The sequence below is a fragment of the Zootermopsis nevadensis genome, unplaced genomic scaffold, assembly GCF_977971745.1.
Source record: "Zootermopsis nevadensis isolate Lab colony 2312 unplaced genomic scaffold, Znev_1.0 Znev_ptg000004l, whole genome shotgun sequence".
NCBI classification, from domain to species: domain Eukaryota; kingdom Metazoa; phylum Arthropoda; class Insecta; order Blattodea; family Termopsidae; genus Zootermopsis; species Zootermopsis nevadensis.
In genome coordinates, this window is record NW_028259136.1 from 7,142,148 (window position 1) to 7,167,382 (window position 25,235).

The window sequence follows — 25,235 nt, forward strand, 5'->3', positions numbered from 1 at the left end:
TTATGTAGCATGTAGGCCAAAACTCTGTCCTCTTTGCTTATCTAACTACAACCATTTCGAAAATTTAGTTACTATGGAATACTTCGTTTATGATCATTGATTGTTATGGTGTTCATGGAATTTTCATGGTGTTGTGAGTGTAGACCCCTTCGAAACGGGGCCAACAAATGTCTTGCGAAAGGATTCCAAAGGCAACTCGAAAAGGTCGCGGGCGACTTAAATATGATTACGACGATCTGAGCAAACTATGTTTTGATAAAGTTACGAATTCTGTAAACATATGCTCAAAGACCACTCTGCAAGAAGACAACCAAGATATCATTCACAGTCAGCATAATGGAGATAGAACGAGTGAACTAGAAATGTCCACATCAACAAATTTTTCATTATCTGCCCAAACAGAGATAGTGCATGATATTGCAGGTGAAAATGTGGATGAGTGGTTTAAACAGAGAACTGAATCTGTATCCAGTATAGATTTGGATGCAGTGATGAAGAATGATGAGATGGACACAACTTATTTAACTGAAAACATTGGACACAATTTTTTATCAAATAAAGATGTGGACATGACAAGTATAGTTACAAATATTTGTGACATAGGATTAGGTTTAGATATACCTACTAATGTATCAGCTAGCTCCAAAAGTAAACCAATTACAGAAACAGACTGTGATAATGTAATATTAAGCAATTATTCAGCAGATCAGGACACTCTTCTAAATGATTTGGATAAAAGTGACCTGTTAAGCAAGCGGGTCACAGTGGATCTTCTAGAAACTGTCAAATTACAGAAAAAGGATAATTCTTCAGATCGTGTGATTGGACAAACTAAAGGTTATACCTTGGTGGAAGACTCTTCTACTCATAGAAAACAGAATAAAACATTTAAGGCAAAACTTTGGAATGGGAGTGAAATACCTGATACACAGTCAGCAATAGAAAGTAGGAAAGACAAGACAAACTGGGAGAGAATATCAACCACAAGTAAACGAACTGCAGATGTAGATTCAGAAAAAGAAATTGATTTTCCTGAATTAAATTTAATCACTTTCCAAATTGATACCAATGATGTCATGTGTAGTATTAATCAGCTACCTCATGTACAGACAAATAATAAAGAAACATTAGTTTCCTCCACAACAGATGATAGTGGTAAAAATGTTCTGAATAGTGAAAAAGATATTTCTACTGTACCAGTAGGTATATCAAGAAAGAAACAGTTGGGCCTTTCAACAGAAAAAGATAATCTTGTGAAAAATGTTTCAAACACAAGTACTAGTACTAAAAACTCTACAACTTTGTCCAAAAACACTAAGCTTCCTAGACTAAATCCTCGTAGTCTGTTAAAAAGCCCTCTTAAACAATCAAATGGTAGAATGAAATCAAGCATTTTAAAGCCATCAGGTCCTTCTAGTTCATCCTCACGAACAAAAGCATCTGATCGATGTGGAAGGACTTCTGTTGAGATACAAGAAGGGTCAAAGGTAGTAGCATCTCCAAAAAAGGCACCAACAATGGCTATCATAGCCATATCCACAGACAAATCCAAAAATACAACTGAAATTGTTATCAATACTCCATATGGTGAACAGGTTTTTAAGGGAAAGACCACTGATTTAATGAAAGCCACATCTGGGTTATGGCCAAAGTTGGATAATAACAAGATTAAAAAAGCTGACCAGCCTCTGACTATCAGCATGATGGAGCAGTCTTCAACGTTAGATGGTAAGGAAGTGTCTATTTTGCTAACCTATGATATAAAACTTTCACAGGAAACCAAATTAATAAAATACTCTTGGGCAATCAGGGCATCTGATGATGGGAACAGAGATAGTTCCAGAAGCATTGGTGAGTTTTTACCATTGTCATGGCTGATAGCCTGAGAGACTTTATTAAGTGTCTATTTATTTATATATATTTGTTTAATGATACTTTCGGTAGCTCAGTCTATACAGAGTCAGATAAGAGGATTGGTGAATAATGAATTAGAAAGGATGTAGAAGGAAGCAAGCATGGCCTAATTTAAGGACTGCACAAAAGCTGCAACACATATTCGATAAAGGTTAATGTACCAAACATGGAAGCAGATATGGACTTGTTTTATGAGGCCATATGGATAGAAATTTTTATGTAATGAGACTTATTTCCCACAGCTTCTTACGAGGACCAAACCATACCACTGATGACTGATGTTGCAGGTGATTTGGCTGAGGACGGAGAGGAATATGGTGATCCCCCAGAAGGTGTGTTTGAGTCCCCTTTTTCTCTTCTTTTTCTTACTAATATGTTTCCACTCATGTGGGTCGTCTGACAACCAAACGTCTCTGCCCCCCCCCCCCCCCCACTCTTCCTTCTTTCTGTGTGACATCTTTCAAATCCTGTTATTCCTTTCTTGATCTTGATCTCCATCTTGACTTCTTTCATATTTAGAACCTTCTTTGGAATTTTCTTTTTATTCATTCTTAAAATGTGTCTATATTATCTTATTCTGTATATTTGAACTTGCCTTAGAAGGTGTTCAAATTACCTTTGATCATTTGTCTTTCATCCCATCCTTTTGGCTTTTCTTTCTGTGTCTAAGAAGTCTCATGGGCATGTAGTACCTATTAAATAGGCATTTTGCATTTCCAGGTTATATCCCTCAGTAATTGGTAAAATTCAAAATTAAAATGGAAGTATGCCACCAAACAGAGAAGAGAGTTCAATGAATATTATCTCCCATGTATGTCTGACAGCTATTCAAACATTCACATATCTCACAGAAATTCAGGATCATTGTTTACTCTCTGTACGTGTAAAATTTCTTACTTCTGGTAATTATTATTGTTTCCAGAGGAAGACCAACCAGTAATGGAGGCACTTGCTGAGCTCGGAATCACTGTAGACAAAGACAACATCTTCTGTGTTACAACAGGAAATGGCCAGAAATTGTGGGTTTGTCCTGTTAAGGAATGTGGCAAAATGTATCCACGACAGAGCATGCTGAAGGTTCATATCTTGAGCCATTTCAATGTTCGGCCATTTAGGGTTGGTATATTCACTTCTCTTGAGTTATATAACGATCTATTGAGGATAACTCTGATGTCCTGCTTGGATCCAGGTTTAATTCTTGCTTGGTTCGTGTTGTAATTTTAGTGTCCAGAACTATGTGCATGGTGATTTCATTATATTTTACCTGCCGTTTCTTATATGGTGAGAGATGAAAAAAATCTTATATTTTTATCAAAGAATGGAGAGCTTTAAATAACTACAAATTAAAATTACAGAAACAATAAAAAATGTAGAAAGATATTACTCATTAGTGATGGACATTCTTTGGTTGTAAGATGTATAATTTTTTGTTGTTTGTATTTGGAGAATTTTTTGGAATAATTTGTCTTTGTATACTTCCAGTGTAATTTTGCAGGATGCCATTGGTCATTTTACACATACTTCAAGCTGAAGAGGCACAAAGCAACACATCTGAAGAGGAAAGACTTTGTAGTAAGTACATTTATCTTCAGTATATATATGAATAAAGGTTCTGGATTTATGTTCGTCTCATATTGTCAAAAGAATTAAATAAAATAGGTTAAATGGTCTTGCATAAAGGAGAAACACAGTTTTGGTGGAATCCAAAATGAAGGTGGAGAAGTAATATTAAAATTAATCCTAAGGATTGAATGCTTGTATTTTAAGAGCTGTAGCTGTATTTCCATTTAATCCAAAATTGGTACTGGGGCTACTGAACACTATATCCGTTGAGTACCAAGGGAACTTTCCCTAAAGATAAAGACAGCTTAAGTGTAAAGCTCACTATATCCACTTCATGCCAAGAGCTGAGAATGCACGGAACTTTGTCTCTGCGCCTTCCGAGTGTTCCGACTGTGTGATAATAATAAAGAAGGCTAATCGTATGATACAATCTGTTGCAGTGCCCAGTGAAAGGTTGTGAACGCCGATTCACCACAATATACAATCTTAACACGCACCAGAAGTTGCATGCACGGCCTCTTGAGATGGTGTGTCCAGTTGAAACCTGTGCTGCAAAGTTCCAGACCAAAAGAAGTCTAGAACTGCACTTGAAATCTCATGACACACACCATGCACCATACAAGTGAGCATTTACTATTCTTTCCATTTGTATCTGTATTCACTATTTCCTTGTTCTCCTTTGTGTAACTTCATTTACGTTATCTCCCCTCCCTAGTCATTTTTCATCATCCTCAGTTTCGAAGCCTCGGAGGAATCCTGATGCTCATGTGTAACATACATTGATACCACTGTAGCCTTAATTTTACAAACTTTTCTTATTGTATTTCTAGTTTAATATCTTATCTGATGCCTTAGTTTTGCCTTAATCCATAAATCCATAGAAACTTCACTTATGTGGGTCAAAATTAATTATCTTAATAAAATTGTAACAAGGGCTGCCAGTATCAAATTTAACCAAACTTCATATACTCTTTCATCAAACTGCGAACTAAATCCAAATAAACATGGGCTCATACAGTCTGCATTCTGTTCAGTTACATTCACATATTATTAGCCTTTATCATCTATGCAGTACAGTTTATGCTTGGTCTAAGTGCTAGTGTGTCGCACTAATATACCACTAACCTCAGAACAAAGTGTATCTGGCAGGAATGTGATGCAGGGATTTAAATATCCTATTCATATATCATAAAGTTTAATAATATGATAGGTCTTCTAGAATGTCAGCTGTTCTTTGTTGTTTGTTACAGGTGTTTATACGAAGGCTGTGGGAAGCACTATTATTCACTCAACTCACTGAACTCCCACTCACGGAGCCACCAACACAAGGAAGAGGAAGTTCGTTGCCAGTGGGAAGGTTGTGGCAAATTGTTTGACAAACCATGCCGACTCAAAGCTCACATGAGGTCTCATACAGGGGACAAGCCTTATCCCTGCATGTACCCGGTAACTGTGCAGTTTGTTCTATCTGTTCAAGCCTCACTTTAGTGAACTGGTATAATCATGACATTGTGTGTATATATCTGTTTCTTAACATATGTTGAACGAATTTACCCATTTAAACTAATTTGATATTAATTTTGTTTCAGGAATGTGGGTGGGCTTTCTCGAGTGCAAGCAAACTAAAACGTCATCAACAAAAGCACACTAATGAACGTAAATTTCAGTGTGGCATTGAAGGTTGTGGAAAGTCTTTCATGAGATCAGAACACCTGAAGGAGCATACGATTACCCATGTTGGACAAAGGAATTTCCAGTGTCCGCTTGATTGTAAGTTATTCTTTTCATGAAATATGTTTATCAGAATGTACACTTTCAAATATGGGAGTGACCAGATTCTGTGAATACAGCAAAAAGATAAATTTATTTTTGGAACTAGCAAAATTAAATTTTCTGAAGTTCTACTTGTGGGAGTTGTCCACGCACTTTGCCGTATTTGAAACAATCCAAATCAATGCCTGTACTTCACAAAATTCAACTGGCCTCTTGTTTAACGATATAAATTGCTGATGGTACTCTGGGTTTTGACACTGTGTAGACTTGCAGGTAGATACCAACATTTTGAAGAAACATTCTGTCACCATCTTCAAGGCTGCAAATCTACACAGCATCACACACAACCCAGAATAAGAAGATTGTCATGGGAACCTCAAATTTCTGATATGTTTGTTTCTTCTCTTGGACAGATTGCGGAGTAAAATTCTCAGCAAAGAGTAGCCTGTATGTTCATTTAAAGAAGCATAATAAACCTAAATCTGCAACAGAGGATAAGGTTGTATATCACTGCCCCATAGAGAAGTGTATCAGAACATATACCTGCAAGTCCAGTCTACGTCAGCACATGCTCAAGTTCCATACACCAGTCCTTGGTACGCAAAGCTTCAAGGGACCATATTACCATGGCTTGTAATTCAATTAACAATAAAATTAAGTATTCAAAATGGTGCAGAGTTCTTTGAAATGGAAAGGAACATGGAAGACATAGGCATAAATAGGAAGATTATATTAAAATGGACATTTAAGAAGTAGGAAGTGAGGGTGTGGACACTGGATTCATCTAGCAGGCCCTTGGGAACATGGTAATGAGGCAGGAAATATCTTGACGAGCTCAACAAGGATCTGCCACTGAAGAAGGACTTGGCTCTTTTGAGTTTTGATGAAAAGTAGAATTTAGAACAGATTGAGTCAACGCGGTGTGAAAAGTATGTTATGTAAAAGACATACGATGCACGTAAGATGATTCCTACAGGATCTAATAAAAATATGTATCACAAGCAGTGTAGATGAATTTCTGAGAAGCAATGTTGGCAGTATTACACAGGCCAGAATAAAAAGTGAAAACTCATTAAGATGAGTCTACATTAGATTTCCAACATTGTAAACTTTAACCAACAGGGTTTCATGGTTTATACCAAATTCCATTTCACATATAATTGTTTCTGTAAAAATAAGCAGTGGTACATGCTAATTTCTGCAGATAATCTGCCAGCTCTCCAAGCCAGTATATTATTATGATTTTTTCTTTCAGCTAATGATCCCAGTCAACTAGACTATATTGCATTACTAACAGGAGACGATGATCTGGCAGCGTTAGAGGGGTTACAGTTTTCTGGAGATATGACACCTGCTGTCAGTGGTGAGACTCATTATTTCATAGCAATTAGAATGTATTGAGAAATCATATAAGAGGCAAGCACTGCTCACAAAGTAGGATCTGAGGTTTTCATTTAGTTTACCGTTTTACTCGCCGCTTTGATGATGGAGGCAGCAAGGACCTCTGAAATGTTGGTAACCTTCTACCGTACTACACGGCACAACCACCCAGAATATGGCCGTCTTACACTCACAAAGATGACTGCATTCTGGGATACTGCTCCATTTAGTGTCATAGAAATTGACCAGTATTTAGCAGGCAGTGAGCACTTTCACTTACAGTACGTGTATTTCTACTTCCAGGTAGCATTAGTTCTTTAAATGCTGTCAATCTTGTTACGCCACCACCTGTGATGCTAAATGGCGGTGATTGTATGGCTTCCATTCCATCTGAATATATCAGTACAGGTATGAATGGAAAAACTGGTCAGAAGAAAAGACTAACTTTTTTATTTTAAAATTAATAATGATTAAAATCTGAAACCATGCAAGGTCTGGAAGAAGAATAATTGCAATAGAAATTTGTGAAATTATGGATATAGTTCTAAGGTCAAGTGGTATGCATGGATAAAGTAAGACAGTTTTGAGAGCATTAATAATAAAAGTTAGGAATAAACTATCATTAGGAGGGCCAGGTTAGGTAAAGAAACAAAGTAACATACGATACAGCAAGTATTGAAGTATGGATGGTTGACTTAACTTTATTCATTTCATAAAGTCCAAAGCAAACTGAAGTAAATCTTAAAAATAAACTAATACAAGAATATCTGAAGAAAACTAACACAACATTCTTGAATGTTTATACTCATAAAATGGTTAAATTTAATTTGTTTTTCATTTAGACTTCCAGTTCCCTAGTTTTCTGCCATCACAGATTTGTGCCAGTGGAAGCAGTGGAATTGGATGCAGTAGTGGCACTAACAGTGTCATAACACATGTTGTGCTCACACCACCTGAAACTCAGGTAGTGTTGCAGTAAAAACTGATTATTTGAAATAAGTTTGTCTGTTGGTCATAGCTCTCTTTATATCTGCACAGTATAAGAATATTTTAAAGCCCATTCTGCTGTGAAGCATTGAAACAAATTCTATCTATTAAATCTATTAGGTATAACGTGTCTTGTTTTGCTTTTTCAGAATTCAGCCTTTACTATGTCAAATTCAAGTATGTCTGCTGCTCAAACAAGTCAGCCAGATATTGGTGATGGGACAGATCAGCCCCTTAGTATGGCAATGTTTGAACCAGTTGCACTTGTAGCAGATAGTGGGACGGGCTCTGTGCATGGATCAGCACGAACTAGCTTCACGTACCAGGACATTGTCCGAGAGAGGGGTCGCAGAAAAGGGAACACAAGTCCACCATCTACAGACCCCAGCAGTAGTACCACAGGCATGAGAGTTCCATCAGATGTCGTTCTTGGAACAGGACTGCTAGGAAGCAGTCATGACATTGCTCATAACTTTCTGCTCCAGGTAGCTTTTTTGAATATTTGGGTTATTTGGAAAGATAAGAAACATAATGTGGATGTTTAAAAGTAAGGCAGCCTCCACATAAAGTATTATAAAGTCATGTACTGTCAACAAAAAGCGCCATCTTTTAGGAAGTGAATTATGCCCACTAGTATCCAAGGAATTTTATTTGTGTGTGGCAAAGCAAGAGTTCAAGACCTCAAATGATTTAGAATAAATAAATAATCATCTCAAATAGATAACTTCATTCTTACCTGTCTGCCTCTTTGTTACAGGATGATTTGCCAAGTCATCACCACAGTTTGTATCATGAAGACCATATGATGGCTGTGGGGTCTGGTGTTGGAGAGTTCCAGGTACTGCTGTTGGACCCACCCAACAGCACTCGCCATGAGTTCGCAGAATCAACCATTAACCTCCGAGATCTGGAATAAAATAGATTGTATGTTTCAGCACAAAACAGACTGTTCATCTTTAGTTTTCTTTGAAGTCTGTGATCAGTATTACAAGACGCTACAACTGCACTTCCTTATTTGGAGTTGAAACATCAACCTCAATTGAGGTTAAAGTCAAAGTCTACACTCTCAGTGTCCGAGCTACTATAATTGTCACTTCCAATAATTCGTCTAGAAGTGCCCTTTGTTCAGCATCAAATAACACACGACTGCTGGAAGGGTTCTCCATTGCAACACTGAGGCCAGTCGTTTATTTTTAGACTCCCAGGTAGTCGCTCAAGGGATATTCAACAGGGTTGCCGGATCTTCACACACAGTAAACTTTCCACAACAGAGTACTACAAACCTCATTGCGCTGGCATTATTCGTTACAAAGTTATGAGCGGAAGAAATTAGGCTTAAAGCCGGACGTAATATTACGCCTGGCCGCAAACGGGAGAATTTAAATGCCGAACGTAATACTACGCCTCTCGGCGGTGAGGAGTTAAATGTTGTATATATATATTAGAGGCCATTTTATATTATTTTTCATTCTTTATTTTGGAAACCAAAGAAATGTTCTGAAAAAACAGATTTACATTTATTATATTTTCTGTTTCAGACAGGTTTTACTGTATATTCATTAGAAGCCTATGCCATAAATCGGTAGTATCCAAATACTGGCTCCAAGTCCTGTCCTTGATTATATCAGTATGGTCTGTACATTAAGGTGCTTCATTTTCACCTATCTTCTGTTTCAGAAATAAACATTCATATCACTGAAGACTTCCAAAAATGTAGCTATCTCCTGCATGTGTAACAAAATAAATTCAAGTGATATTCCCTAAATTCTGCAGGAGGCCAAAGTTGTGAGCTCCAATCATGAAGTATGTTAATATACTGATACTGATAGCATGATATAAAATAATTATAATTATGTGACATTACAATTAAATGTTATAACACTTATCTAATGTTTAATGCAGTTATATATTGTAAATTTTTGTTCTTAACTGGTGGTAGTTTGTTTGTTCTGTTGACAATATGTGTATGCAGAGAGTTTTACATTTTGTATTTGTAAGTCTGAGTTTACTCAGTTCATGAAACGTGTATCAATTTTTCATGTATCAGGGAAAAAGAGTAGCTTTTAACTGCAGATAATTTTTTTGAATATCTGATGACAGAATGTCTCTGTAGAAGCTGTATAGAATTGCAGTGATGGATGCATTTGAATTGAAATATGATGTGTTTATGTTGATGATTTTGTAAAGCCAGTAATATGAAATGAAGGCTTTACTTCGTACATAACAAAATATATGTAATATTCACAATGAACTTTTTTATTATATGTGTCCTGAACAATGTGTTATTTCTTTATGTAAATGTCCATAAAGTTTTTAATATTACAACAAATAAAATTTAAGAAACTTGGACTTTCCTTGCAACTTATTTCACAGCTTGTTACACATCTCTTGTATTTCTTCGACATCTACAAAATCTGAAGAGATGATCTTCTGTGCAAGATTACTGTACCTGTGAAATAAAATTAATACTCATATTTCACTAATCTAAGATAATTAACTGAGATATGTCACAGAATAGCCCTATTTAGAATACAAGTGCATCACTACAGACCCCCAGGAAGCAAATAAAATCATGAGTCCAAGCCTTACAAAGTGATATACATTACTATAACCTCTATAAAATTCAAGTAGGAAGATTAATGTGTAAAAGGCTGTGGTTATGAAAGAAATCCAGGCAGTGCAACACAGGAACTACAGTAAAATTAGATGGAAAAAGGTGAAGTTTCCTGTGTGCCAAAGCATAACCATAAATGTATGAAGGAAGCATGGAAGAACTGCTCCATGTCATAAACTGAACTACTTTACCCCCTTTCCAGAGGGTGGACCCTGGAATCAGTCCCTGCCCTTACCATGAATTAAACACTTGGTTTTCCAGACCGAAGTCAATGCTCGACTCCCAACACAAAGTGTTCGAAATCCACCAAGTCATTTTGGATATGAAACAAGAACTATGGGAAATATCTCCCCATTAAGAATTCATTGCATGCACTTCTTAAAAAGCCCATGTGCAGAAAACCAGAGTACAGCTGAGCCAGACTATGAATTTGTGCAAATCTAACTTTCAATGAGAAGTTGCACAGTGCAGATAAATGTCTGATGTGGTATACCAACAGTGAATATGGACACATTTCCTGAATATATAGACAAGTGCTGCTCCCTTTCTTTACTGTCCAGTTCCTATACATAACAGTGTTTTCCTGTAACAGTTCAGTCTCTGTGCAAAGAACTTTCATACAAGAAAAAAAAAATCAGGGTCACCAGAATTTTCCTTACTTTTCCATTCTGATGGCTCGTTTTGACTTTAGAGGAACAGGTATTTCTCCTCCATTCTTCATTGCCTCGTAAATCTGGAAGAAACGAAAGTCTCATAACAGTTTTGGAATTTATTGTGCCTAACCTCACACAATAAGAATAGAATAAGTATTATCTACAAAATGTTACTGTAGGAAATACAAATCAATGTAAATATGCCCTTTATAAAGAACATTGTCTATCTTCATGTTCTTTTTCCAGAGAATTCATTAGTTAGATGATGATAATACTCACATTCTGAGCTCTGTTACAGGCAACAGATCCAAGAAGAACTGCTTCTGCTATCGGAAGAGCACAGCTAGTTTGCACACTACCTTCCTTTAGCTTGAAAAGATTAATAATCTGACCATCGTGGTCTGCAATGTATTCCATAGTCTGAAACCACAGAATAAAGCAACAGAATAGACAATGAGTGTTTCAAGAACGAAACAGTAGACAGCCACAGCAAAAGTGTGTTCCATACATCCTGCTTATTCAAGGCAGCTGAAGAATGAGATAAATTTATTTATTACCTGCTTTTATCAAAGAGCTGACATTACTAGTGCTACTTCTAATAATAATAATATTGCTACTACTTCTGTGAGCTGGGAGTAGCTGAGTCAGTATCGTTAATGACTGTGAACTGGATGACTGGCAGAGCCAAAGAATCTTTCTTCTAGCCTTTGCATCTAGACCGGCTCTGAGGCCCGCCCAGCCTCCTATCCATTGGGTACCCTGCATCCTTTCTCCAGGGATAAACACAGCCAGCGTGTGATGCTGACCACCCCATTTAGTGCCAAGGTCACGAACAAGTAAAAGCTATACTTTACTTGTCCTACTGCTGCTATTATCTTTTTTGAGACAATAATAATACTTTGGAGCAGAAAAGCTCATGGCATGATGCCAAGGCAAAGCAATAACTTTACCACTTAGGCTGGGGCCACACAACTGTACAAAGTATGTCCGTTGAAACGGACATACTTTTGTATGGACGTAGGTGAGGGCACCACATGAATGCCAATTACCGTGGCAGCTTGAAAGGATTTATATATATATAAAGTATTGTCTGTACTTACAAATCATAATTCTATGAAGGACATCACGATGTGCATTACAACGGATGTACTTTGTGCAGTCATGTGGCCCCAGCGGTAACCTTTGGCAATGTTGAAGGAGAATTATAAGCAAACTGTATATGCACAGGCATTTATTTACAGCCACTTACCTGCAGCTTGAGATATCTGGAATTTCGAACTAGATTGACAACATCATGGAAGTGTGTGGATGCTAGAACATGTGGGCACTTCACTCCACGGCTCAAAAAGTGATCCAGACAGGAAGAAAGGAGTGCCAGACCATCAATCTCAGTTGTTCCCTTTCCAAATTCATCCACAATGATCAGGGAAGATGGTGTGGAACAATAGAGTGACAGAGTCATCTGTAATGATTTATGAAACAATGCAGATAACTGAAAAAATAATTAAATATACTCAAAACTGTCTCTTTCTTTTGTACAAAACCTGATGCTTGGATTATAAATCATACATTTTTAAAAACACAGAAAACAATTACTAAAGCTACATAAACCCCTGAAACACATCATTTTCACAAAATAAAGGTATATGAAGTTGTGAAAGCCATGAGAGAAAGTGTATGGTACAAATACAAAATATGACTGAAGAATATAGGTCTGATTCTCACTATGTTACAACCCTTGCTACTGAGCAACTAACAAGTGCCTGCTGTCTTGTACGGATCATAGAATAAGCAAGGTTTACCTGTTTCAAATCAATCATGAATGCAGAGATGTTGGTTGCAATAGATTCAACAGTCTGAATGCGTGTGTGAATATGACGAAGTATTCCAATCTTTGAACTCTTCGCAGGAACAAAGCTGCCAATATGAGCAAGGTATGCAATGAGGGCAACCTATATACAGACATTAAAAAGAATAACTTCACATGTTTGGCAACAGAACACAATTAAAATACACGTTACTCATTAGATTCTAAGCAGAAGAAAGTTTATGAAGATACAAACAGTAAACATCAGACCACAAAGGTTAATTTTGATTTACAACTTTAATTTGTGAGGTGATACAGTCATGTGTTCGTAATGAGTTAACGCAATAACATGCTCGCCTTTTCATTACAAGTAGAATAGTGAGATCTAAATTTTCTGTGACAAAGAGGATGACAATGTTGTTATTTTTGTGGCACTGTATCGACTCGAAGGTAGAAACCAACGTTTCGGGAAACATACTGCCTCCATATTAACGGCTGAGACAGTACATTTCTCCAAAACATTGTTAACATTCATGTCTGAAAATAAAATACCACTGATTCATTACCTGTTTCAGATAGACACTCTTGCCACTAGAATTAGGTCCTGTGATAATCTTCATAAGGCTATGTTGATCTCCAGAGAAAGTGTCATTTGGAACAAAGTCATCGACACACAGCTCTTGCAAGGGATGTCGCCCACCTTCAATCTCGAGCACTCGCTCCTGTGTCAGTACCGGTCGCGTGTAATTGTTTTCCTTGGCCACCAAAGCCAGGGCAATCAAGCTGATATTAGGGAACAAGGAACACATCTTGGTAATTCCACTATTTCTGAAAAATGTGTCATTTCCAACTTGATATTGTACAGAAATATCTCACTATTTTTTTTTCAACTTAATTTTCAGCTATCAAATGTCACATATGGAATTCTTTGTAAAACAACAAAAATGTTATAAATGTTGCATTGGTTGGTATTTATTTCATAACAAATACAAACAGTATGGGAGGTGTGGAACTTTTACTATTTTGGTGGTCACAAGTGAAATTCCATAACTTGTTCGGTAAAAAGCCAAAGAGTTAATTAAACATTAAGTGTTCACATCTTTTGTTATGGTAACAAAATCTAAACAATAAAATAAAACAAAAATAGACAAAGAGCTGCTGTTACATTAATTTTTACCCTTCATAGGGCAAAGCATAATGTTTAAACACTAAGGTCCTACTTCAAGAAAACATAGTTTCCACATCAACAGTTAGAGACACTTCTGAAGAAAAAAAATCTATTAATTTTGAGAACCAATGAAACTTGTAAATTTGTTTTGTAGGTAAAATGCTGAGTCAATAATTAATAATATGTGGGGTATACATTGTTACCGCTGCCCTATACAGAATTAAAGTGAATTTATTACCAGTCCAACTCAGATGTCAATTTTATGAGTTTATGCAGTGGTGCAATTCGTTCTTGAATGAACTGAACAAGCTTCAGCAAAATACGAGACTCATAATCTACTATCTCAACCATAGTGTCACCCAGCATCCCATCTAGTTCTGTAACAAAGCAAATGGAAAAATTGTTAGATGGGAGACTAAAATCACAAGCAACATACTTCAACATGTTCGTTGCTATAATTGAGATATTTCAGTGGCTACTTCTGCTCTGAAAAAATTTTGTTTTCAGTGACATTAAAGAAAACAAACTCTGCTAACGTCTCTTCGAACTGCAGTCTGTATTTTTCAATCAATTAAAATTATATACTACCACGGTAGCACACAGACAAAATAAGATGTTTTTTTTAAATTAGTATCAGCATTGAAAGACTTTAACAGTATGCCCACTGCAGCCAGAAATTCCTGAATAGTTAAAAATTTTGTACTCTTCTTTCATTATTGCATTCACCAGTTAATATAATGTGTAAGAAATTGTAGACAGCCAACATGGGGTGGTCCTCCAGCTTGGGCATTGAGCAAAGGGCTCATAACTGTTCAACACAAAAAATCCTATGTTAAAACTGAAGACAGATCAGGTGAGGGGAGACAATATATGCACAGATAATTTTAATAGGTTAATCTTTTGGAAAATCAGCAAATGTAAGATATTAAATTGCTCAGGATCCAGTGACAGGCTATGGTAATAGCAGTGTTTAAGCAGTGGATCAGATGAGTAATCAGTGGGCTCTCATTCTATAGAATATTTTTCTTCTCTCCTAATTTACAAAGGAACACGAGCTTCAAAATGGCTACCTCTCACATTGTGGTTGATGATCACTGAACCTTAAAACAAGGTCTTGACAATCAGTTATTTATTCCTTTAGCATCCTCATTCCTACCTTGACATCGTGCAGTCTTGTAGTGTCCTATAGTCCCCAATTTGAACTGAAACAAACACCACAGATAAAAAGGCATTTAGCCTCAATGTTTAAACTGTATTAATTTACAGGACATCATGCTATCATGGTACAGACATAATATTTCCACTTTCTATCTATAATGACCAAGGCTCTTCATGACTATCTTGTCCTTTAACAAAAGTGCTGGAAAAAACATTTTAAAAAAATATACAGCAAAACCTAGTCAGGAAGAAATACTGTGGGGCTGAAAATTAACATGAATGTGGCATAGTAGACTTAATCCACAGTTTTTTAACTCCTCTTTAAACACTGTATAAAGCATATACTGAGAAATAATTTAAAGAATTAATTACAAATTTTATCTCATCATTAGAATACATAATGAAGTCGTAATCTAAGAAGCTATAGAACTAATCAAATATTAGCCATCAGTCTGTCACTGTCTTCAGTGCATAAATGCATACCAAGAAGTCAATACCAGGCACATTCCAGTCGTTTTCAGTCATTGGCTGTTTCCATGGAGGCAAAGATAGCAAGTACCCAATCTCTGGAATGTACACAAGCGCACATTCTTTGATGTAGGGCGGTAGGTGATTGAGTTCTTCCTGCGCCACACTTGACATCAGGTCTGGTATTCCACCACAATTCTGCTTCACTGCAAATAACATTTGTGACAAATCCATTCATTCCTTCTGGACTGCGTTTCGAATAAACATCCAACCCCATTGTAAACAACTAGCTCCTTTATTGCTATTGAACCACAATGAGGCAGATTCTGATATGCTTCTAAAATAAAATCTTGCCAATATTACAAATGAGCTACTCATAGAGAAACTCTACCCTTGGTCATTTCTCTGCTCTGCATTATTGTTACTGGTATTACAACAGCGTTATTTCCTAATATCATTCATTCTCAATGAAGTACACTGGTTTAATTATGGGTTAGCTTCGAACCATTTATATAACTGTGTCTATGTTTACTAATAAACTTTTGGAATGAACTCCTTTGTTAACTAGGGGACTTACTGTACTAAAATGCAGATACATAGTAGGCAAAAGTACAGTAAGTCACAGCATCTGTACTTACATCTATCAAGATCCTCATCAACACCAAGTTTGACAACAAATGTGTTCTGAACCTCTGCTTCCTTGAAGTCAACTATTCGATTGATGCAGTAGTCTATCTGACGCATCTCTTCTGTGATGCACCCCACAATCTAAAGGAAGAAAGTTATTAATAAAATGTCACAGATATGGAAAATAAAACTTGTGACTTATAAAATGTATTTACAAATGTAAAATTAATAATAGATAGACAGCAAAGCAATAAATTGCACAGCACTAATGGAACAAACTACTGGAACTCATTTATTTTTCTTTCTGTTGTTGAAAATACTACACAGTCACAGAAGTGAACGGAACTTAGTGTCATAGCAGCAAATTTTTGCACTTAAATTGAACAGGTAAGTGTAAATCAAATCTAAAACTTCTTGACGATGGTGAAGAGTCAATTGAATAAAAATTTACTTGGATAGGGATTAGCTCTATCTAGTGGGCCCAACTGAGTAGGAACCTGAAGACGGAGATAGAGCCTCATCTCCGAAACGTCGTTTTACGTTTTTTACGTTTTATTACTAGACGATGGATAATATCCAAGTAAATTTTTATTCAGGTAAGTGTAATTTAATATGCATGAATTCCTTCAGTATTTATATTGTAAATGGTAATTATAATAATGAACTAAATTTACATTTTTGAAGAAAAAAATACAATTTCATTAACCAAATATCATAAATAATATACCACAAAGTACAAAGTCCATGTAAGACTTGAGGTTCTCACAGCGGTGAATATGAAGATTTCTGTCTTCTGGGTTATTGCGCTGTGTAGTCTGGTCGATGTTAACCAACGTTTCAGAGGTCATAATGCCTCCGTCATCAGGGCGATGAATATTCATCGCCCTGATGACGGAGGCAGTATGACCTCTGAAACGTTGGTTAACATCGACCAGACTACACAGCGCAATAACCCAGAAGACAGAAATCTACAAAGTCCATCTTTAAGCTGTTTACAAAATATTCTTAACACACCTTGAATATCTGACTGATAATATTCTTAGATGCCCATAAAATGTTATTAACAAAAGGTACTTACCTCTGTGAAAAGCTTTGCCTTAGACACAATTGCCTCACAAATGTTTCCTAACATTATGCCATAATAGATGGTCTGAAACAGAGAGTTAAGACATGAGACAGAATGTTATGGAAGGTGTCTGCAGCTTACTCATTGCCCTAATGATGGAGGCAGCAAGGATCTCTGAAACACTGGTAAATGTCTACCAGACTACATGGCGCTACAACTCAAAAGATAGCCATCTTTGCACTCATTGTCATGAAAACCTTAAATCCTACTAAGAATTTAATTAATAAATTGTGTATTTAAAATTTGATAAGAATTACCACAATATTTCTGCCTAAGATTAACACTTCAGTCAACAGCCATTTTTGATGTGATAAAACCTGATATGTTCTTACTGAGAATCAAACCATGGCAGTCAGGTAGACATAGTTCTGACCTATCATGGGTTCTTCCTAACTATTATGCATTTCAAGATTACATGTATTTAGTCACTGTTACTAAAATCTGCTACTGAAATGCCACATCCTAATAGGCTAGTTCATTGTCTCTTCTGGGAACTTCCTCTTCCTACTGACATCTTCAAGGACAATTTTTTTCTTTTGTCAGGCTCTTCAAATGAATATAGTCTTACCTTATGAAGAGACTTCCACTCACGAACAGATGCTGACAGTCTGGTAAGTCTACTTAGAATTCTCTGGAAACCAAAACGGGAAATACAGGAAACTTACTACTCACAAAGCGTCTGACGTTCTTATCCGATTTCAATTGTACCATGAGGGCATGGTCTTTATATCACACATCCATTGTGGATATAATTTCATTACATTTATTGCAATTGCAAAAACACAAAAATGCCTCATTCTCTACAGTTCATCAAATGACAAGGAATCTTACAAAACAAAGGATCAGAATGTATAATCTACATAAGAGTTAGTTAGTTGTGCCTCAATTAATATTTCATTCGGTGGTCTTTCTATGACAATCTGTATCTTTAAAAAAGTTCTTGGAAGGATTTGTGATATTGATCTTTCTTTCAATTCTTAAAGTCTATATTGTGAGGCTAACAAGAATTATAAATGAATAATTACAGAAATGTATAATCAGTTTCCGCATTTAATTTTCACCAGTAAAGATTATAATCATGTCACATTTATTTTATATAACCTCAAAGTTTTGTAAAATCACCATCTTTATAATTTGTAGGGTCTTATCACTTCTACCCTAATGACAGAGGCAGTATTTTCCCCTGAAACACTGGTAACCACCTACAAGATTATATATGTCAAACCAGAAAATCATAATCAATTTTCACCATTGTGAAAACCTAAAACCTCAAATGTTTATAATTACTGACATGTAAACAACAATATTGTCTCATAATTTGTAGTAGTTATAATGTCTCTACAGACAAAATTTCAAAACAATGATTCATTAGCTATTGCTGTCAAAAGCAAGAATTAAATGTGTATTTCATATGGCTACCATGTTATTATTTCGTACTCTGCACAAAAGGTGGGGGGAGGGAACAAAAGTGGGACTTTCTTTCTAATCTCTATCATCATTTTAACTTGGGATCGACTAAAACTACCATCCAAAGAGCCTTTTATCTTTCATTTTAGAGCAGAAAATCTCAGGGCACAAGTTTCATAGCAAAGCAACAGGGAATTGTTAAAAATAACTTACTGTGATACTCTTGATGTTCTTCAAGCAGTTAAGCATGTTCTTCACTATCTCCTCATTTTTTGGTTCAACACAGAACTGAACCACATCAAGGCGTGAGTTAAGCAAATCAGTATCTCGAGAAGGATGAAGGAACATGACCCTTTAACAGTACCATACGAAGGAATAACATTACATGACCAATGACAGATAAAAAATATCCAGAAGGCAGAAAGTTTATGGACTATCTAAGTGACTACTAGTCTCTCAAGAAGGCTTCTGCTTCATGGGTTTAGTCAGAAATCAATATTTTTTACATACATACATTATGCAAATAAAAAGTGCATGTATTTAAAGATAAACAATAATCCCAATCTTCATAAACTTAAATAAAACTGAAATTAAACACTGGCAACCCCACATAAATATCTCCTGTGTTCAGCAGATGCAAAACTTGACTTAGAAATTGAAGAAAACATTTCCAGCGCACTTTATAAAATTTTGCTTTTTTTTCCCTTCACAGTACTGAAAATTATATACACAAGTTTATGTAAGCATCAAGAAAATATTGAGTGTCTGAGCACCCATTCAGTAACCAGCAACAGATAAGAACAGCTTGAAGCTATGTTTATAATCCAAAACACACTACTACATTTTAAACAGTCAATTCCATTTGATAGTTTTCCTGCAAAATAACAAAACACTATTACCTCATAAATTTGCAGCCTAGTTGAGATTTGCATCTATTGAATATCCCATACACGCTAAGGCCTTCCCTGTAACTTCCACGCACACCTCGTTTAAAGCTGGACGGATGAGCCACTTGATTGAAAATCTGCAAGGCCTCATATGTCTCAAGGCTGATCATGACAATGTCTTCCCTATTATAAAAACATACAAACATGGTTGCCATAGTACACATTATACATACATTTCTTATGAATCCACTCAAGAAGAACATGACTATTATATAAAAAATAAAATACTACATAATAAAAAATTATCGAAAAATATTAATCTCATTAATAGCAACACTTCAATATCGACTTCACTGACATACATCTAAAAATTAATGAACCATTAAGTCTTTAAGTAAAGTAGTAATTCCTGTTGTCCACATTGTACAAAAATGCAAAATCAACTTCTTTAAATATATTTTGTGATAAAAATATACTCATGAGAAATGAGTGAGCAGAAGATAAAAGTTCTTCTTATTTGGTAACAAAATTATATAAAATCGAGAAATGTGAGAGGATGAAGGCAGAATAAGAAGAATGAGGAAAATTTACCAAATGGTTGGAGATGTAACATGGAATTTGAAAAATTAAGATTTGGTTAAATTTAAACTAACTTGCCTATTTTTATATACGTTAGAAATGTGGGCATCTGTAAAGAAAAACTAAGTACATTACAAGAAGTGCCAAAGAAGTTTCTACTGAGTATTAGAAAAAGGAACAGGAAAGGATAACAATATAAACCAAAGCATTAAACTAAATCACCATGATGATGGAGGCAGTGAGCTGAAACTTCAACCAATATCTACCGGACTACATCCCAGAAGACAATCATCTCCATGTGCTTGTAACCTTTTTGTGCTTGCATGTGTTTTGAAATAAGAATCTTGCCAACTCACAGTGAAATAGTATTAACAGCCATAACGGTAGCTTGAGTCTGTTGATCAAGATGTAGGAAACCCCAAGATACATCAAGCCACTTTAGCAGAACACCGAGGGCATGTGTCATGGATTCATTTGTCATATCAATTAGTGAGTTCAGGTACATGAGATGTTCCTCTTCATTACAATCTTTTGGTTCACTTGGAAGTTTTAACAAGAAGATTCGCCTTCTGCAAGCCTCAAAATCTAAATTAAAACATAGAAATAATTATAAATTAAAAATGGAACTAGGAAACACAACTAAAACTTATACATGATTAGATTCGTTTCTCAATTCTTTCTTTATGGAAGCCAGATTTGGAAAATGGCACAAGGCAAAAATAGATACACTCTTTCTGACTGTAAAACTTATTCATTCTTCACCTAATAATGCTGAGTAAGTAACAGTAGGTGAAGCAGAAAATTACTTCTTTCAAAAAACTGTTTAAAAAAATATATTTTTACATTCATATTAAACAGTGTGAGCTGCCAAAATGACAGAAGCTGAATGACTGATCATAACTGAAGCCCTCTACCTCATCAAGCAAACTGTAATCCAACATAAATTCTGATAACAAATGTTCAAACTGCAGAGTCACTCATTTGCACCACTAAAAATATTTTTTTGCACCACACAATTAATTATAAACAACAGTGTGGTTACAAATGATAAATTGGAATGGATGTGGAATGAAGTGGTTATGGATTGTTTGAAGGAATTATTTTGGTATTCATCTGGAAGGACTGAGGAAACTCATGGAAAACTCGGTTAATTTTTAAATAGACTTTCAGCAGAGATTTTGACTGAGAACATTCCAAAAAACAAAACAGGAGTGTTAACCACAATCCCACAATACCTAAATTTTATCTCTGGAGGAAGTCAATACATTTTTAAATAGTTGGTTAAATATGTCTACAGAAATCTTCATACTCACCGCTGTGAAAACCTCAAATCTTACACAATTATAAATTCCCAAAACAACTCAAGAACTAGCATCCTATAGGAAAGTGACAACCATGCACAAATCTGCATTGGGTGTAGGATTACACTGTTATAAATATACTAATACAGGTAGCTTACTGTAGTCTTTCCTTGGCAAAATGTTCAGTTTTCTTTCTGGCAGAATGTTCTCTCTGCTGGAGGCACTTTCTGATAGACTGCCAGTTCCTGCCAGAGTTTTAAGCACAGAAATGAAAGACTCTGGCACTTGCGAGCTCACTAGCACACAAGTTGGCTCAACCAGATAATACAGGCTCTGCAGAATGTTAAAATCAGGATTCATATCCACAATATCTGTTGCTATGTGAATCTGGAAAAAACCAAAAAAAGGCTGTAGATAATATTCCTGTACAATCAAAAGTTATTGCACAATAAAGATAAACAGCAACTATAGCCTCATCACGAAACTAGAAAGAGTTTATATTTAGTCTAGACTTCTCTTTACTGTCAAGCCTAATGCTAAAAGACTAAAAAACACTGCCAGACTATTTTATCGAACAACACCTGTTCTGAAGAAAAATAGCAGGAAAGTTCCTGTGAGGAATATAGCAGATGAGAAACATTAACTTTGTCCTTGAAGTAACCCCATGAATGAAAATTAAGAGGTGTGAGGTTGGAAGACCATGGCAAAACAGATTTTGTGACGCAGATTATAATTTTAAAATTTAAGAATTACTTGGAAAACATGTAATTATCATTTAATATACATTTTTCAAGTTTAAGAAAACATACCTCTGAAGTCTCAACATTGTAATAGGCAGCCCCAAGCATTCCTCTACGCCAGAAAACAGACAATACCACCTAAAACACAAAACGTTGCTACAACTACCTTTCTCATAAAACTATGTTAGTCATGCATGTGAGATAAAGCATAAGATGAAGTTCAATATAAGGAGCAGAAGACCATAACTCAACACACTACATGTGGCTGACAGTTGTCACTTACATGTACAGTCATAATTCTACATACCATATCCTCTTTTGAGTCTGTTGTAGCATACTCTTTCTCAATCTCAGAAGACTGTAAAAAGCTTTTGGTAACATTACACAAGGATGGGATTTGACTGCTAGTTGTATTACAGCCAGCTTCAGGATCTGAGGTTGAGTCAACACACCTCTGTGAAAAGCTGAAATATTAAGCATGGGAATAATTATGTTTCAGACATGTAGCATGCATGAGGAAAATGAGAAGTGCATGCAAAATTTTAGTTGGAAAACCTGAAGAAAAGTAAGTACTTGAGAGACCTAGGCATATACAGAAAGACAATGAACTCCAGAGTTAAAGTCTGGCCAGCAGTCCTGTAATAAGAAGGCTTAGTCTCCCCTATCTCCATATGATGAAGGTTAATTTTAATTATGTGCATCATAGCTTATGCACTTTTCAGCTGGCTACACGTCACAGAGCATTTTCCTACCTTTAAGGTCCCCATATTTAAATCTGATGAACAGCCTCATAGTATGGGGATTTAGGTCCCTATATTTATACAAAAAGCTTCAATAAAGATTGTGGTATGGTACAGTGCAGGCTCTTCATTACTGCAGTGAAGCTTTGGGTTACATAAAAAGATTATTTTTTTTAACTGAGTGGTTATCAGAATTTTAAGCCAGATTGCTCCATTGAGTTAGTAACTGTGATCACACCAATGAGTATACAGACACTGTAGCTCAGTTTGTATCTGGATACAGTGATATAGAGAGCTAAATTCCTAACTTAAAACTGGAATTGGGACTTTTTCTCTTTGCTTTCATATCCTTACCTGCCTCCTATCCAAAAGGTACAGGTGATGTCTTAATTGGAATTAAAGTAACTTGAATAATCATTCTGTAGTGCCGAGATTTACAACATGTGAGATGCTACACCACTTCACCATACACCATCATAACAAAGTGCATAGACACTCGAACTACTTAAGCTTTCACCAGATATTTGTGAATGCATGTCTCAGCAAAATTATTCAGAAAATGAAAATGATTATTTCCTGCTATTAATTTAGCCTATATCTTGTAGTAATTTAAATAAGTTTCTGTGTGTTCCTCTTTCTCTCTCTACACAGACATACCTACATTTATTTATAATAATTATCTATTCAATGTCAGGAAACAATTTCCTTCAGGTCTTTTCTAGTTTTGTTTCTTTACACAAGCTTGATTTTTGTAACTTAACCTAGCTCCCCTGCTTTGTATTTGGGAGGTCCTGGGTTCAAATATCGGTCCAGAGACTGGCTATGTCTGAAATTTTTGTGGTTTTCCTCAGTCTCTCCAAGCAAATGCCAGGATAGTACTTTATATTATGAGAAGACCACTTCCTCCCACAGCCTTTCTAGTTCGTTATTCATTAACTGTTATACTGTTCGATACTGTATAGTCAGAGTTATTAAAAGAGTCACTGCATACACCACATCTGTACATACAGACAGTAGATTCCGGTTCACTGGGCCATCAGTTAATCAGGGCAGCCGTTTATTTCGGAAAACTCTTAAAGAACAAACCTTTTTAACTCTTTACGTGGAACTTCGCGTAATTGGGCCAAAGTGTTATACTCCCGGTGCGTCCCAATTAACCGGAATCCACTGTATGTATATCACTGTAACTTAACCTATCAAAATACACTAATTACGTTTCATTTCCATGTATGACGTTTGATGATCTGCTTGTAGACTGATCACCACTGCTATGTGATGTGGATTCAGAATCTAACTGATCCAACAATGAAAGCATTTCAAATTTGATTTTAAGAATCACCGGTAAAAATTCTTCGGTTATCGTCTTTAACATTCACTCGTTGGGCTTATTCTAGCTCGAATTTCCCTCTCTTTTCTGCGTCTGGATAACCAACATGGACCCCAGGCGTCACTTATGTAGGATGAAGAAATAATCTTTGGTAAAGAAAATGCCCCTCTTTATTCTCCAGTAAATATTAATTTCGTGATATTCAAGATAAACGAAAAATTCAAACAATAAAGCATTGAACTTATACCTAATTAAATGTTGACATATGTTTAATGGAGTTCCCCCAAGGGTAAATTCTAAGGCACTTACTTTTCATAACATATATAAATAACCTTCCTCCAACAGCTACCTGAACTGAATCCATCTGCTTATGACAAGTGTCATAATTTACAGTAAAAAGTTTAATGATTTCTGTGCACCAATATAGTTTTCTCTTACCTGAGTAAATGGTAAACTGCAACAAGCTGGCCCTAAATGTAGATGAAACAAATGTAATAAACTTTATAACAAATAACTCACGACAATATGCTTTAATTATCGGTTATAATATAAAGTGCATACAAGAGTCAGTAAATACAGAATTTCTGCTTTTGCAAATTGATAACCACCTAACTTGGATAAATCATATTGATACACTGACAGTCCAAATAGTGCACATTATGCAGTTAGGTTTGTGTGCATGTCAACAACACTGACACACTGAAATCTGTTTATTTTGATTATTTCTACTCCATAATTAAGTATGGAATAATTCTGGGGGAGGCAGTGATTCATCAAACAGAAAAAAGGTATTAACTTCACTTTAAAAAGAAAATTATACAATGGCTGGTGTCAGAACTAGAAATTCATGGATGTCCACATCACAGATTAGACATCTTGGCTCTTCAAAGCAAATTAATATTCTCATTTAAAATCTTCACTGGGAAAAAACAAGAGCATTTTAAAACCAATTCTGCTATACACAGTGCCAACACAATGAAAAAGAATCAGCTTCTTAGACCATCTGCCAACCTATC

At 35.8% G+C, this 25,235-nt stretch overlaps 2 protein-coding genes across 3 annotated transcripts; one reads left to right on the forward strand and one right to left on the reverse strand.

Moving 5' to 3' along the window:
• The first annotated feature begins 2 nt into the window (after positions 1 to 2).
• LOC110840540 (uncharacterized) lies at positions 3 to 9,966 on the forward strand. Of its 2 annotated transcripts, none has more exons than XM_022085636.2 (13): positions 3 to 1,728; positions 2,157 to 2,246; positions 2,837 to 3,030; positions 3,397 to 3,486; positions 3,918 to 4,099; positions 4,728 to 4,923; positions 5,067 to 5,247; positions 5,664 to 5,846; positions 6,506 to 6,613; positions 6,934 to 7,038; positions 7,473 to 7,594; positions 7,767 to 8,102; positions 8,375 to 9,966. In XM_022085636.2, the coding sequence occupies exons 1-13, from the start codon at positions 168 to 170 to the stop codon at positions 8,531 to 8,533; spliced, it is 3,507 nt and encodes a 1,168-aa protein (XP_021941328.2). In that variant the 5' UTR covers positions 3 to 167; the 3' UTR covers positions 8,534 to 9,966. The 2 variants fall into 2 exon arrangements, with proteins under 2 accessions (XP_021941328.2, XP_087199139.1); XM_087343013.1 differs by having other exon boundaries at positions 2,202 to 2,246.
• Positions 9,939 to 24,302, reverse strand: LOC110840556 (mutS protein homolog 5-like). The gene is made up of 19 exons (XM_022085663.2): positions 24,107 to 24,302; positions 22,460 to 22,616; positions 22,222 to 22,290; positions 21,571 to 21,799; positions 20,468 to 20,696; positions 19,545 to 19,715; positions 18,859 to 18,997; positions 17,807 to 17,869; positions 17,191 to 17,262; positions 16,124 to 16,253; positions 15,501 to 15,691; positions 15,016 to 15,061; positions 14,098 to 14,236; positions 13,258 to 13,474; positions 12,687 to 12,836; positions 12,134 to 12,346; positions 11,164 to 11,304; positions 10,891 to 10,964; positions 9,939 to 10,066 (listed from the first exon to the last, which is right to left on the reverse strand). The coding sequence occupies exons 1-19, from the start codon at positions 24,262 to 24,264 to the stop codon at positions 9,985 to 9,987; spliced, it is 2,670 nt and encodes an 889-aa protein (XP_021941355.2). The 5' UTR covers positions 24,265 to 24,302; the 3' UTR covers positions 9,939 to 9,984.
• Positions 24,303 to 25,235: the final 933 nt, after the last annotated feature.